At 43.3% G+C, this 15,444-nt stretch overlaps 1 protein-coding gene across 1 annotated transcript in view; it reads left to right on the forward strand.

The window, feature by feature from the left end:
• Nucleotides 1-15,444, forward strand: part of GOLGB1 (golgin B1) — a 35,849-nt gene that overhangs the window by 19,313 nt on the left and 1,092 nt on the right. Inside the window, exons 15-22 of the mRNA XM_010000312.1 lie at nt 1-3,853; nt 4,950-6,900; nt 8,468-8,646; nt 9,845-10,010; nt 11,108-11,239; nt 12,309-12,455; nt 12,586-12,683; nt 13,344-13,478. The exon at nt 1-3,853 is cut by the window's left edge and continues 35 nt beyond it. Coding sequence (XP_009998614.1) covers nt 1-3,853; nt 4,950-6,900; nt 8,468-8,646; nt 9,845-10,010; nt 11,108-11,239; nt 12,309-12,455; nt 12,586-12,683; nt 13,344-13,478 — 6,661 coding nt within the window. The remainder of the gene's footprint in view (nt 3,854-4,949; nt 6,901-8,467; nt 8,647-9,844; nt 10,011-11,107; nt 11,240-12,308; nt 12,456-12,585; nt 12,684-13,343; nt 13,479-15,444) is intronic.

Below are 15,444 nucleotides of genomic sequence, written 5' to 3' on the forward strand. Positions count from 1 at the left end.
AGAGTCTTAAAGAGCAAACAAGTCTATTATTAAAAGCCCAGGAAGAAAAAGACCAAAACATAGAAGCAAAAGATACACACCTGAGCTGTGGGGCATCTCAGCAGCAGTATGAGACAGAGGCAGCATCTAGAGAAGGTGACATATTAGTAAATGAGCTTGAACTTCTGAAAAAAGAAAATGAGCAAGTGAAGCGAAAGCTGCAGGCAGCACTTGTCAACAGGAAAGAGCTTCTGAAGAAGGTCAACAAATTAGAGAATGAACTAGTGCAAGTGAGAAGAGAACATGAAGCAGAAACCTCAGTGGCTCAAGAAGCTGAAAGGGAAGAAAATCTGACAAGTGTGGTAAGCAGAGAAGTGAATCTTGAAAGGCAGCCCAGTGAGGAATATCTAATTCAACTGCTTTCTGAAAAGGAATCTGAGCTGCAGAGCATCCGCAAGGACCTGCTGGAGAAGGAAACCACTGAAGCACAATTGCAGGCAGTGATAGAGGAAATGAAGCAGAGCTTGCAAGGCAAGACAAACATTGTTTCAACTGAAGATGAAATCATGGAGAGTCAGGCAAATGCAGACAAAGTAACTGAAACCAATAAAAGTCCAAAAGATTCTGAAGACAATGAAAAAAATAGTTCAGCAGCTATAAATCTTGAAGAAAACCAAATGTCTGCTCTACAAGAGAGGATTTCAGTTCTTGAGCAAGAAAAAGACCAACTTCAAAAAAAACTCCAGGAAGCCCTGCTATCTCGCAAAGACACTATTAAAAAGGCTCAAGAAAAAGACAGGCATCACAGGGAGCAGCTGAAACAGCAGAAGGATGATTACAATGTCCTACAAGAGCAGTTTGATAAGCAAAGCGAAGAGAAGGAGAGCATCCAAGCTCAGCTCAGACAACTCCAAGAACAGAAAAGATCATCAGAGGGTGTTCTTGGGAATCAAGGTGGGTTGGATTCTTCATGCATGGAAGCGGAAAATACAACAAATAACAAACTTGTACAAGTTGCAGATGTTTCTGGGGAAGAGCTTAAGGAAAAACTTGAAAAACTTCAGACGGAGAAAGGGGAATTGGAATATAACATCAGGCATATGCAGAGTGAACTTGCTTGCAAATCAGAATTAGTCTCTCAGTTGCAAGAGCATATAGCACAGTTATTTCTGGAGATAGAAGGGCTGAAGAGAACCTCTGACCAAGCTGAAGCCAAGGCAGCAAGTCTTCAGACAGAACTGGAGGAGAGTCGAGCACAGATTTCTGGAGAGGGCAGTCTGGAAGACCTGAAAATACTTGTGCAACAAAAGGATGAAGAAATGGAATTTCTTAACTTGCAGTTAAGGGAGAAAAGTGAAGCTCTCAAGAATGTGGAGGCACAGTTGCTGGAAAAGGAAGATTCAGTCAAGAGACTTTGTAGTCAATTGGAAATTCAAGCTCAGGTACATGAGGAGCAAAGCAAACGGCTGCAAACAGAGTTGCTTGAATTTCAGGAGAAGCAAGATGATGGTGCAGAAGCAGCTAAGCAGAAGAACCAAATGCAGAGAAAGCTGCAAGCTGCACTTATCTCAAGAAAAGAGGCACTAAAGGAGAGCAAATCTCTAAAAGAGGAGCTGGCTAATGCTAAAACTACTATTGAAAATCTTTCTGTCAAGTTGACAAATATGGAAAGCCAAATATGTGGTCATGTTAAAGAAACAGACACTTTAAAAGCAAAGTTAGTGAGCCTCACTGAAGAGCGAGAAAAACTTATTGCAGAAGTTGATAAAGTACTTACAGAAAATCAGAACCTTGATGGATGCTGTAAAAACCTGACATTAACTCTGGATGGAATTGTTCTAGAGAAGGAGAGGCTGGAGAAGGAGGTGGAATCCCTGAAATGCTTTCAAGTCACTGAGAGTTCTGAGTGGCATGAGAAATACAGGGAGCTTCAGAAAGAGTATGAAACTCTCCTGCAGTCATATGAGAATGTGAGCAATGAAACTGAGCGGATGCAGCACTTGTTGGAAACTGCAAGGCAGGAAAAGCAGGACATTTTAATTAAACTGAAAAGTGTTGAAGTAAAAAAAGAAGAAATAGATAAACAGCTACAGGAAGCTGGACAGGAAATTGATGGGATGAAGGAGAAAATGAGGAAATTTGCCAAGTTAAAGCAACAGAAGATCCTGGAACTGGAGGAGGAGAATGAGAAACTTAGAGCAGAGGTGCATTTTACAGATGGAGAGCTACACAGGACTGGAGATGTCTTGACAAATACTAGCCTGAAAGAAGATCTGGAGAGCTCTAGGAGGGACTGCCAGTCTCTTTCTACTCAGCTTGAGACAGAAATGGCTGAAAAGGAGTCTCTCAGACAAGAGATCACAGACTTAAAGCATTATTTGCAGTTAACAGAATCTAAGCTGAAGGAAAGCAGCGAACTGGTAGACAAGTATGTTGCTCAGCAGACAGCAGGGGAAGAAACAAATCAGACAGTTGCCACACCACTACCAATGGAGAGAACTGAAAATCAAAAGAAGATAAGCTTTAGACCAGGGTCTCCTACTGCAGAGCTGGAACAAAAAGCATTTGGAAGCAGTAGCTCTTGTGAAGAACTTCATAGCTACATCCAGCAGGTAGCTGAGCTCACAGAGCGAATCACAGAACTAGAAGAGAACAGGAGGGCTTCAGAGCAACAGCTGAGAGACATCCGCATGTGTGTTGAGACTTTGGCAGCTGAGAAAAGGGCTTTAGAGACCCAAGTGGAAGAGAAAGACCATGAATTGAATGCTCTCCAAGACACAGTAGCAAGGATGGAACAAACAGTCCAAAACACCAAAGATGACCTTGTCAGGATGACAGAACTGAAGGACACACTAGAAGTGGAGAAGGATGATTTGGAAGAAAGACTCATGAATCAGCTGGCAGAACTTAATGGGACTATTGGAAACTATCAGCAAGATGCAACAGATTTCCAGGTAAAAAATGAGCAACTGAAACAGGAGCTTCAGAGTTTGCAGAGAATTATGAATGAACTGGAGGAGGAAAAATGTCAGATGGCAAAGGAGAAAAGCACAGGAAGTTCAGAAAAGCAAAAGGAACCTGAAGAAAAGCTAAAGTGCAGTTGGAGGGGAGAGAGCAGCACACATGTAAAGGAGCTTCAGGAACTGCTGAAAGAGAAACAACAGGAGATTAAGCAGCTGCAGAAGGACTGTATTAAAAGCCAGGAAAAGAACAGTAGTTTAGAAAGAACTGTTAAAGCTCTGGAATTTGTGCAGAGTGAGTCTCAGAAAGAGGTAGAAGCAGCCAAACAGGATTTAGCCAAAGCAGTGGAAGACACCAAGAAGGCCCAAGCTGAGCTTGCACACTGCAGGATAGTGTTGGATGACACCCAGAGTGAGGCAGCAAGGGTTCTAGCAGAAAGTGTCAAAGTAAAAGAAGAGTTGCAGGCAAACAAAGAGACTATTAAAATTCAAATGAAGAAAAAAGATGAGGACTTTGAGAGAAGACTGGAACAGGAAAAAGACAAGTACATGAAAGAAATTAAAAACATGGAAGAAAAGTTGGCAACTTTGCAGAGGGAGAAAGCTGATATGGGAACAACTATTGGTGATCTTCAAGACTCCTTAAAGACAAAGGATCAAGAAGTCAAGCAATTGGAAGGCAACCTAAACAAAACATTAGCCCAGCTTGCAGCCTTCACCAGGAGCATGTCTTCCCTTCAGGATGACAGGGACAGAGTGATAGATGAGTCAAAAACATGGGAGAAGAAATTCACTGAAACTATTCAAAAGATGGAGGAAGAAACACGTTCAAAAGAGGCAACTTGTGTTGTGCTGAAGGACCAGATGAAGCAGATGACCATACATGTGGAAAAACTTCAGGCTCAAATATCCAGGTAAAGAAGGTGATAATGACTCAGCTGGTATTCCTGTGTTTGCTTTTGACAGGGCAGCAGCCAGAGGTGAGGTAGGATTCCCCTTTCCTATTGCAGGATACCAGAAAGAAAGAGTTCTGAGTGTGTAAACATGCTAAATGTGACATGTGATTGGCAAAACTAATGAATGCCTAAGAGGAAGGCAAAATTATTCTTCCTGATAAAGCCATAAACATAAGGCTCATGTTCTGGATTACTTAAGTTTGAATAAAACAGAGGTTTGGATTTATGTTGTAGGGAGTTACTGGGTATTTCTTGTCTGCACAAGGATACAGGGAGATTAACACTGTAAAATACTCCTTCTCCTCAGCATTAGGGTACCTGTGTTAAATCTATTCCCTGCAGCAAGCAGTAGCCATCTAAGTACTACCTGGAGTCTATCTTAATCTGAAATTTGAAATGGATGCTTTTGCACAGTTCTTGCATTCAGGTCTTGAAATGTCAAGAGAGCAATTGGATCCATAATTCCAGTTTAATCCCAAAATAGATCTTGAGGGAAAAATGGAGCTATGGAAATGTACCAAAATGTACATCTGGGAATTTCCAAAATTCAAAACCAAACTGTTCTTATATGAGTAAAATTGTTCTGTAAACTTTGCGCTCAAAATTCTGAATCTTTGCATCCTGGAACATGAAATGAGCATCCAGTGGGTGAGAACAGTGATTGCATTGATTTTTCTTTCTTTTTTGTTAGCTACAATAAATGACAGAAAGAAGTAATTTAATGAAAAAGAGGTCATAACATTCAGTGTTTAACCTCCTTAATTTTTTTCAATATTGACATTAAGATTTATCTCACTGGACAAGTTTTAAAAAATATTCCCCCAGCACCATCCCCTTCAGACAGCAGTGCAGTCAGAACTTTATAAAATGCCTTGAATTTTCAATTGATGGAAAACTGATCATCTGAATATTTACAGCTTCCTTTCTTGTAGCAGAACTAATTTTGTGGCTTTTCTAAATGAGTATAATCAATGAAAACTATTACTGTGGTTTTGGATACTGAGATATTTTGTGATTTGTTACTTACTTTCTTCTTTCTTTTCTCTGTTTTCAGGCTGGAATGTGACAAGAAAGACTGGGAGTCTGAATCCAGGAAGGAGATTCAGCATCATCAAAAGACATGTGAAATGCTGCAGGAGGAAAAAAAGGAGCTTTTGACTCAGCTTGAAGAATCTCAGAAGTTCTGTAGCAGGTCTCAGAATGAGCAGCAGAAACTGGAGTCAGAAATCAGCAGTCTGAGAAATCAGCTTGCTGACTTACGGGATTCCTTTACCAAATGTGAGTTGGTCAGAGAAGAGCTGGTGAGTATGGTCAAGCAACAAGAGGCCAGTATCCAGAATTTTAAATTCAGCTGTGAACAGCTCAAGGCTGATCTGCGAGCTTCCAAGGACCTAACAAATAAACTGCATGAAGAAACTAGTGCCAAGGATCAGAAGATCATGAGTTTGCTGTCTGCCAAGGAAGAAGCAGTTATGACTGCTCTGTCTGAATTACAGCAGCAACATTCTGAAGAGATGAAAGAGCTGGAGCATAGGCTAAGCAAGGAGGAAGAAGACAAAAAAGACTTGGAAAATGAGAAGAACCAATTTCGTGACAAACTTGACCGTCTCACTGAAAAGATGAAAATAAACAGAGAAGAAAGTAAGCAACAGAAGTCACAGCTGGACTCCTTCACCAAGTCCATGTCATCTTTGCAAAATGACAGAGACCGCATCCTGAGAGACTACAAGCAGCTTGAGGAACGTCATCTTGTTATAATCTTGGAAAAAGACCAGCTAATTCAAGAGGCTGCTGCTGAAAACAATAAGCTTAAGGAAGAAATCAGAAGTTTTCATAGCAAGATGGATGACCTCAACTCTGAGAATGCCAAGCTGAATGCAGAGTTGGTGCGGTACAGAGAAGACCTCAACCAAGTGATTTCAATAAAGGACTCCCAACAGAAACAACTTCTCAAAACAGAGCTTCAGCGGATCCAAACTCTGGAAAAGGAGAAGGCAGTCATAGAAACACGGCTGAAAGAGTCCGAGCATACTCAGGATGATCTCAGGAAAGGCATGGAAGCCTTGAGAGAGGATAAAGCCAGGATGTCTCAAGAGATTGTAACCCTCATGTCCTCTTTGTCTCAGGTGCAGAGTGAGATGACAGCATTATGTGAGGGGGGTCCTGTCATGGAGTGTCAAGCACAGCTGAAGGCCCGAGAGGAAGAGGCACAAGAACTGGGTCATAAGCTTTCCCTGTCACAGAAAAGGATAACAGAACTTGAGGGGGAACTAGTATGTGTTCAAAGGGATGCAGCCAAGAGAGTGGGAGAGGCTGAGGACAGGCTTCGGAAGGAACTGAAGCACCTACATCATGATGCAGGGATAATGAGGAATGAAACAGAAACAGCAGAAGAGAGAGTAGCAGAATTGGCACGGGACTTGATGGAAATGGAACAGAAATTTCTTGCAGTCACAGATGAAAACAAAGATCTCAGAGCTCAAATTCAGTCTTTTGGGAAGTCCATGAGCTCTCTTCAGGATAGCCGGGACCAGGCCAATGAAGAGCTTCGTGTTTTGAAACAGAAATACTCTGCAGACTTAGAGGAACAAAAGAGTCTAGTGCAGAATCTTCAGAAACAGATGGTTCAGCTACAAGAGGAGCAATATTCCACTGCCAGGGACCGAGATGCAGTGAGGTCTGAGCTGGCAGAACTGCAGAAGGCCACTGATGAAAGAGGTCTCTTGGCCCGGGTTGAGCAACTTAATCAGATGCTCAGAGCCAAAGATGACGAGCTTCTCCATTTGTCTTCGGAACTGGAAGGCTCTTCCAACCAAGTCAAATCTTTCTCCAAGGCTATGGCAAGCCTGCAGAATGAGCGAGATCGGCTGCTGAACGAATTGGACCAAGCATGTAAGGTTGAAGAAATGAAGCAACAGGCAGAAGGGAGCACTTCCACCACTCTTTCAGAAGTGCAGAGTCTTAAGAAGGCACTGTCCTCCTTGCAGAATGACAGAGACAGAGTAGTAAGTCCTTGTTCTCTCTCTTTTCCTTCTCTTACTTAAAGCCCCATGGGAGATTTGGATCTTTAGATCTTAAATCCAGCACACTCAGATCTCATATTTGCAATGTGAAACACAGAGCATTATCTTCACAGAATAGATGAGGTTGGAAAGGATTTCGGAAGATACAATCCAACCTCCCTGTTCAAACAAGGTCAGCTGGAACAGACTGCACAAGACAGTGTCCAGTCAGATTCTGAATGTCTGCATTGGTGGGTATTTCACAACTCTGGGCAAAATGTTTTTTCATGTAGCTGGAAATGGTTTCCAGAAGTAGTTGGTCCATCACATTTCCAGGGATGGAGATGAGGCTGACCTGCTTGGAATTTCCCAGTTTGTTGTACATGGAGATGACACTTGCTTTCTTCTAATCCTGGGAAACCTCTCTCAGTCACCATGACCTTTCAAAGATAATTGAGTTGCCTCCCATTGACCTTACCACTTGCAGGCACGCTACATCAGATCCCATGAATTTAGTGTTCACTATGTATGTTATCTTCTCTAACATATGGGAGCTGTGAGTTAATTTTTAACTTTGCAGGCTGGTTTCTCTTGTTAGATTGATTTAAAATACGGAATCATAGAAGTAAGGTAGAGGATTCCCTGTTAATCTGCTTAGTCCACATCTGTGGAAGCTTGTGCATTTGATTTGTCTTAGATTTCTAGAGGAGACTAGTACAAAGACTTGGGTCTGTTTCTTCTCTTGGCAGCCAATGGTCAAGACAGGTACCAGGTGTTGTAGCTTCATCTGGACATCCTTGCTTGCACGTGTGACGTGTCTGTTTGCTCAGGCCCTGGCACAGTGCAGCCCAGCGAGATCTAGAGTGCTGGTTGCTGGGCAGATGACATAATTCTACAATCATTTTCCACTGTCACTTAGTCTGTCTCAGTTTTCCTTTCTGCTAATTTGCAACAGACTTTGTGATAATGCCTGAAACACATCTTGTTATTTGTAGATTTATGTCTCCTCTAACACAGTTTTGTTGAGCTTGCACATCTGGGCAGTGCTGAGATAGATCCTCAACAAAGGGACAGCCTGACTAAGTATTTCCCTCTCTCCAAAGTCAGTCATCTTGTCTTCGAAAATTGATTGTAGTGATGGATGTGTAATGACAACTTAATTCTAATTTCTGTCAGAGTAGCCTTTGAGAAGGATCTCAGTGCCTCAATTCCCTGGTTTACCGACTTCAGGGGTAATTCTTAACCAGCTACTTCTGTCTCACTTTTTCCTCCTTCGAATAAGGGAATTAATACTGTAGCCTGGGGTCTTCTGTTAAAGTATGTCAAATCTTCCTGGAAGGTCTCAAAACTCACCACTCATTAACAATAGAATTCTCTTGAGGGTTTTTTCCATAGCAGTTTTTAGTAGACTGCAGTCATCCCTGAGTCAGTTTCTGTTTTCTCTGTCATCTGAATGTGACTCTTTTTTTCTCCAGATGCCACAGTGAGAAATGCTCTTAAAGTCTTGTAAATAGTAAACGTAGCTGCTTGCTCAGTTGTCACACACTCTGATATTTCCCTTTAATTAAAGGTAAGAGAGCTGAAGAATCTGCAGCAGCAATACATACTAGTCGGGGTGGAATCCGCTGAAAATTCTCGCTTAAAAGCACAACTGCAGGAATATCAGCAAGATGCAGATAAGCAGCACCGTCTCCAAGAACAGCTGAAGCAAGAGAGTGCTACCTACCAGCAGGAGCTCCAGCAGCTTAGGTGGGAATTGCCTGTCTCCTCAGTGCCTCAGGGTTGTTTCTTTCATTCAAAGAACAGTTGTGGGCAGAGGCAAAGCAGCCTTCCCAGTGTCAGCTGTCACTAAAGCACCCTGTCCAGTTGAGGAGGGGACACACAAATCCATGCTCACACATTTCCGTATTCAGCTTTTGCCTGAGACTTAGGGTGAGGGATTATAGCCCAACATATTGCAATGCCTATGTGAAATAAATCAATGACCTTTTTAATTTTTGTTTCCTCCATCCAGTGGTGGCCAATATAATCTGTTTGAGAGGAAACCTGGGCTGTTTCTTGATTGGAACTTATATATATAATTACAGAACTTTCCATTCCAAGCCGAATGATGAACACTCTTTATTATCCCACTGATAGAATTGTTTAGAAAATACTCATTTTATCTGACTGTCTAATAATTTGTTTCACTTGATTTATGTCTTCTATTTTTAAAAAAGTCTGTAATTCAAGTCTAGTTACCTCCAACTGGAATAAAACTAGTCAGACAAATATGCTCTGTTCTAAAAATGGGCGAAAAAAATCCTTTCAGGTACTTCTGCTCCATCTAAGAATGACTGAACCTGGAGTGAAAGGGGTGGAGTGTTTTTGTGGCACGATACATGGCTTATCTTTGCCCAACTTGTATTGCTCCTTCTCCCTCCCCTGCCCTTAGTCAGACCCTCAAACTAACACACTTCAGATCTTGTAAAGTTTGAAGCAGCTTACAAATTTTATTTATCTCCTGATAAAACACCTATTTCCTGTGTAGCTTCTATACTGTAAATGAAGCTGAAGCCTCAAGTCTGCATGTTGGGATCAATGCTGTGGTTCTGGTGCATCTGTGACTGAGGCAACAATTATTTTATTATGACAAGTGGCATTGTCAGTGACTTGCTTGACAAAACTTTGTGCAGCAAGACCAAAACAATGTCCAGGAATACCAAAAGTGTGAGCATTGAACTATCTGCAGTGTTGAGCCAAATACAGAATGCTTCCTTAAACCTGCCTTCAAGGTTCCTGTACTTAAGCAGGTTGGTTTGTGTTGGTTCAGCTGTAAAGCTTATTTTCTGGCATGAGGCAATGTTAGGAAATAGAATCATCCTCAGCTCGTTCTGAGGTGGGATATCTGAATATCATAAGTGACTCTGATAATTCCTGGTTATTTCCTTTGTGTTGTGCTGTGCAGACAAGAGAAGACTGCTTGGGAGAAGCAGAGCAGCAGCATGAAGGAGCAGTACCTGATGGCCATCGCAGAAAAAGACAAGCAATTGAGCCATTTACAAAGGATCACACAAGAGATGAGACTGCCTCCCAGCAAGTCTCAAGTTGCAGAGGAGCAATACCAAACAAAGGTGGGTGGAAATGCACAGATTATTGATTGCAGGGAAATGTGAGGCTTGCAGTTCAGCTGCAGTAGCACATTTGCATTTGGCTCGGGCAAGCTGAGGTTGCACAGTGCTGGATTTTGTTGTGTGGCCTCCAAGGACTGTACCACCAGTGCAACCTGGATTGTTGAAAACCTTGAGATAACTCTGGCATGCTATTCAGTGCTCCTCTCTTAGTTCATGGTTGCTAATGTTTCAAGAAAGAGGGTAAAATAGGCAGGGCTTCCTATGCACCCAAGGTCCTTCTGAGCAGTAAGGAACCCCTCAGGTCTGTCTTTCTGGCTATTTGAGAATTGCCTCTTGCACTCTGTTTGCATCTTATGGTTTAGTCATCCCTGTAATGTCACATTCTCATTTTTAAGTTGCCGATTGAATTTTTATTGCTGTTTTTACTGTGACAGGAATCTGCAATCCTGACTCAAGCACAAAGAGCCTGAGGACTGAGCACTGCCTTTTCTGCCTTCTTTTCCCTGTAGCACAGTCCTAAAAGTGGAGTGGAATGTGCTGAGTGCTTTGCTCGGTCTAGGGAAGGAGGCCTCATGTAGAACCATCACATTGTGAGCATGGAAAGAACTCTCCTGCCCACAGGAGACGTTCCACTGAGCAGCTTTTATGACCATGGAGGAGAGAGGAAATCTCCCCTATTCCTTTGACAGGCACATGCATATACGCAAAGAAAAATCTAGAACAATGTGCATGTGATGTCTTCCAGGAGAATGTCAGTCCCAGACTTTAGTCTGTGTTGAATGAGAGTAGTGTGGACATTGCTTTGCTTTTTTGTTTGTTTTCTTGTTCTCATTCATACACTTTTTTTCCTTCCTGTATGGTAGACAGCTTTAAGGCAACTTTTGAGAAGGACCCATCATATGAGTAAGTTCACTGATCTCTCCTAATTGTTCAGGTTTGCAGAGGGCTTTTAGGATATTTCCATTTATTACTCTTTTGCTTGAGCAGATCAAGTTCCAGGGGAGTAATGCTAAGACTGGAATACTAAACAGAGAGGACTAATAAGAGAGTGGAGTGTCATGCATGCAGTGTATTTTTCATTGTTCTTTCCTTGGCAGATTTATTCAGAAGTTCTGAGAGGGGACTTTCCAAGCCTAGAAATAGAGAGAAAGCATCTCCAGGCCCAGCTAAGTGACAGCCTAAAAGAACTGCACCAAAAAGAGCTCAGAATTCAGCAGTTAAACAGCAAGGTACCAATTATACTTGCAGAGCCCAGGATGAAGAGTGTGAAGAAGAGGGTAGGCTTGAATAGGACTCAGGGAGCAGGAATGAATCTTTCTGTTCTTGTGAGCATTTAGTGAAGTAACATCCAAAGCCTTTCCTTCATCCACCAGGCGGGGCACCTGGTCATAGAAGGAGATGAGGTTGGCCAGGCAGAATGTGCCTTTCATGAACCCATGCTGGCTGGGCCTGATCCCCTGGCTGTCCTGCACGTGCTGCAACGTGGCCTCGGTATGATCTGCTCCATGACCTTCCCCAGCACTGAGGTCAGGCTGACATGCCTGTAGTTCCCTGAATCCTCCTGGCCTTTCCTGCAGAAGGCCACCACATTGGCTAACTTTCCAGTCAACTGAAAATGAGTGACAAAACCAGTCCCAGTATTCCAGCTACAGTTTCACTGACACCAAGCAGAGAAGTTAACAACTTGTTTTCAGCTGCTCTAACTGCCTGGTCCTTTTCAGCAGAGCTGCTGCCTTGGCAGTTTCTTCCCATCCCATGCTGATGGGGTTTGCCTCAGGTGCACTTTGTCTTATTGAACTTGAGATTTCTGTTGGCCCAGTTCTCCAGTTTTTCAAGGTCCCTCCAGACCTTGACAATAGGAAAAGGACTGAGTGGAGAGAATGGGGGAGAGGGGGCCAGAGAGGGAGAGCAGACAAAGGGACCAGAAAGCGAGATTACCTGAAGAAAGTTGTTTCCAGGTTCCATTTCTGTTGTTCCTTCTAGGCTCCTGAAGGAGTCCCTCCTTTGGAAGGCATGGCTGTGATCTTCAGGGCTGCCTGCCATCTTGAAAAGTTTTTGTGTTTCAGTGCAGAATCACAAGCAGTCTGATTTCCACATTGAAATGGAGGACTCAGAATTTAGCAATCTTCAGAAAGAGAGTTGCACTCAAGGAGAAAGCAAGAATATAATATCCTAGACTACTGATGATATTTCTGAAAGGTTTAGGTCAACATCAGCACTTTTCTTACCTCAGTTACACAGAGAACTATTTTGCTCTCACAAAGATATGAGTTCTTAGCAGTTGTGTTCTCTTCTCAGCTGTCTCAGGTCTTTGAGGAGAAAAACACCCTCTCCCTCCAGCTGCGCGGCAGCAGTCGGAGCCACCAGCACTACAGTGAGGTCCTGAGCCGCTGCCTGGAGCTCGAGAGGCAGCTCCAGGAGCTGCAGGCTGCAGGCAAGGGCATGGTAAGGGTGGAGTCCTGGGGCAAGGGAGGAAAAGTTTATTGCAGATGAGCTCCACTAGCTGTATATTATTGTAGCTACTGTTTATCCTTCTCATTCTGTGCTGTCTGCCTACATTCCTGCTTTCTTTCAGGAGTTGTTTGCAACAGATGCTGCTCCAGGAGCACCCCAAGAAAAGAACAAGCCTCAGAGTGGCAGTTACACACCAGAATTGCAGGAGCTGCAGCTGAGGTAAGGAAAGCCTGAGGAAACAGGGCTGGGGATGTCAGTTCTGATGGAGGTGTTTGGGCTAGCAATGAGCCTATTTCTGTCAGAGTGTTGGAAAAACTCAGTTCCACACTAGAACCGTGTGGAAGTGGAGGAACTGTTATCTGCACTTGACAGCTGTCCTTAGTTATCTCTTTGGATAGAACTTCAAAAAAAAGAATCAGGCAGTCATCAATTCCAGATGACTTTCACCAGCCAACCTGGCATCTTTTATCTGATGGGCTGGGACCTCAGGAACTGCTTACATAGATCAGTGGTCCCAGTCTCAAAGCTGTTAGCCTGAGTGTGTCTGGAATTGAGACCTAGCACATGATGCCTTGTAACCTGCTGCAACTAAGCTCTAGCACATGATTGCTTATACCCTTTCAGAATAATTTTCAGAAGATGAGACCATGAATGTCAGAGCCAAGGAACTCCTTCCTGATGTGACACAGAAGCTTCAAGAGATTTATGGTCTCTCTTGCTTTACAAATAATTAAATATATTGATAAAAAATAAGTAGAATTCTGTGTGAAGTGGAAGGGAATTGGAGTCTGTTCATATACTGCATCTGTGAATACAGAAGAAACATAATAGGTCATGAATTAGCCCCTTTTTGGGATATGCTTGGTTATTTTCTGACAGGTTGTCCGAATCAGAACATTTACATAGCAGCACAAAGCAGGATCTGAGGTGTTTAGAGGAGCAGCTGGAGGAGGAACGGGACCGTCGTCTTGCTGTCGAGGAGGCACTCTCTGCAGCACAGGATCAGATCAGGAGGTAAGGGAGCTTGAGCCAACAGGCAGCAGCACCACAAACGTGGTGATCCCAGCTTTGTGTTCATCTACACTTCATCACATGCCTCTGTTAAATGTCACTGTACCATGTCTTGCACAGATTGGTTGAGGTTGAAAAGGACCTCTGGAGGTCATCTGGTCTAACCTCCCTTCTCAAGCAGGGGTACATGGAGCCAATTGCCCAGGACCATATCCAGATGGCTTGTGAAAATCTCCAGGGATGAAGACTTCACAGTCTCCCTGGGCAACCTGTGCCTGTGCTTGGCCACAGTAAAAAAATGTTTCCTAATGTTCAGCCTATCCTTCAAGGGTAGACAAAGATAAAATGAAATATCTGTCTAGACATTCAGACAAATTCTTACTAGAAATGAGATGCCAGGTTTCTCAGTGAGTTAAATTAACTACTGGAAATAAAATTCGGAGACTTGGAATTGGGTGAAGGCAGAAGAGTTTTCATACTCCAAGGGATTTCTCTCCTCAGGAAGCACCTCTTTGTCATGGGCAAAACAGTCTGACTTGCATGCCACTACTTTTAATGTATTGTCAAGTAACATTTAATTTTTAATTAAATTAACTTTTAATTATTGTAGGTATTGAGAAAAAAAATAAACACTGAGGGAAAACACTTTCCCCTGCCTTTCACAGGCTCAGCTTCACTCCAGACATCTTTCCTCCCCCCTTCCTGGTATCCAGTCCCACTGTTTGCAGCACACGTTCCCTCCAGTCCCTCTGGTGAGGCACAGGGCACAGCGGGGGAGCCTGGGGTCAGGACATAGCGATTTCCCTCTGCTGCTCCTTGTTTCTTGCACATTTCCTCCTGCCCCCAGCAGCTGCCACCCTGTTTAATGAGTCTGAGCAGGGGTACCTTGGGCTCCTCTGGTTGCAGTTTTGGCACAGGGTGAAGCAGCATTATTGCCAGGCCAGCTGGAACCAGCTGTTGCTGGTACAGGGCACCTCATGGCCTCCTGCCACAGCTCTCCCTCCAGCTCGATGTTCCCAAAGCCTTGCATTTGTACCCAATACACTGTGTATCCCAGGTCACTTGACAGATTCTCTTATAGTCAGAAGAGAAAAGGAGGCAGGCCTAGACTAGATGTCTGGATTAAGATGCAGTGAGTGGCATGTCAGAAGTGCCTGTTTGTCCTTATTGACTATGAAAGTGGGTTTCATCAGGGAACTGGATTGTAGGCAGTTGTGCTGTGCATTTCCTGGTAGTTAAAATAAACCTTGCTATCTGAGTCTTGTACATGAAAACAATGGCTTGCTTCTGACACAGATGCTCATGCAGCCAATAAATAATGGTCTGTATGGGAGAATTCTGGATGGAGCTCCCTGGTGATTGCTACATAACTCATACAACTGTAGCTCCTTCTAGCATTAATGTCTAGGAAAGCTTCTGGCAGCTGATTTACTGACTAATGCTAGCCCCAAGATTTGACAGTGCTGCTTCTGCATTTCATCCTTTAATCATAACTTATCAGTCTTGGATATCTGTCACTAGAAAACGGTTAGCAAGAGCCAGCACTACTGGGACCAGAGCTGGCTTCTAAAATTTCACCAAATTTAAAATACACAGTTAAACATCTGCCCTGGCTTCTTTCAGGTCACACACTATGAAATGTCACTTGAAAGCCCCCAGGTAGAACACAGAGACCTCAATTAAGTTATAGTTTGAAATCCCTGAAAGACAAAAGGAAAAAGAACAGCACCAAAAGAGTAAACAGTTTTGAGGTGATGGGTAATGAGGTAAGAAAAGAAATCCATTGCACAGCTGAATTGCCCTCTCTGCTGCAGAGGAGTGGTGATCTGCACATCATGCACTATGGAAATTTTACTTTTCACTCTGACTGTAGGCACAGGAAGAGGCTGGCACTGAGCAAGTGCAACTTGTATGGACAGCACAATATGCTCACTCTTGTGGTTTCACCTGGTGGAGGAAGGAGGATTAC

The sequence above is a fragment of the Chaetura pelagica genome, unplaced genomic scaffold (genome assembly GCF_000747805.2).
Source record: "Chaetura pelagica isolate M959 unplaced genomic scaffold, ChaPel_1.0 scaffold486, whole genome shotgun sequence".
NCBI classification, from domain to species: domain Eukaryota; kingdom Metazoa; phylum Chordata; class Aves; order Apodiformes; family Apodidae; genus Chaetura; species Chaetura pelagica.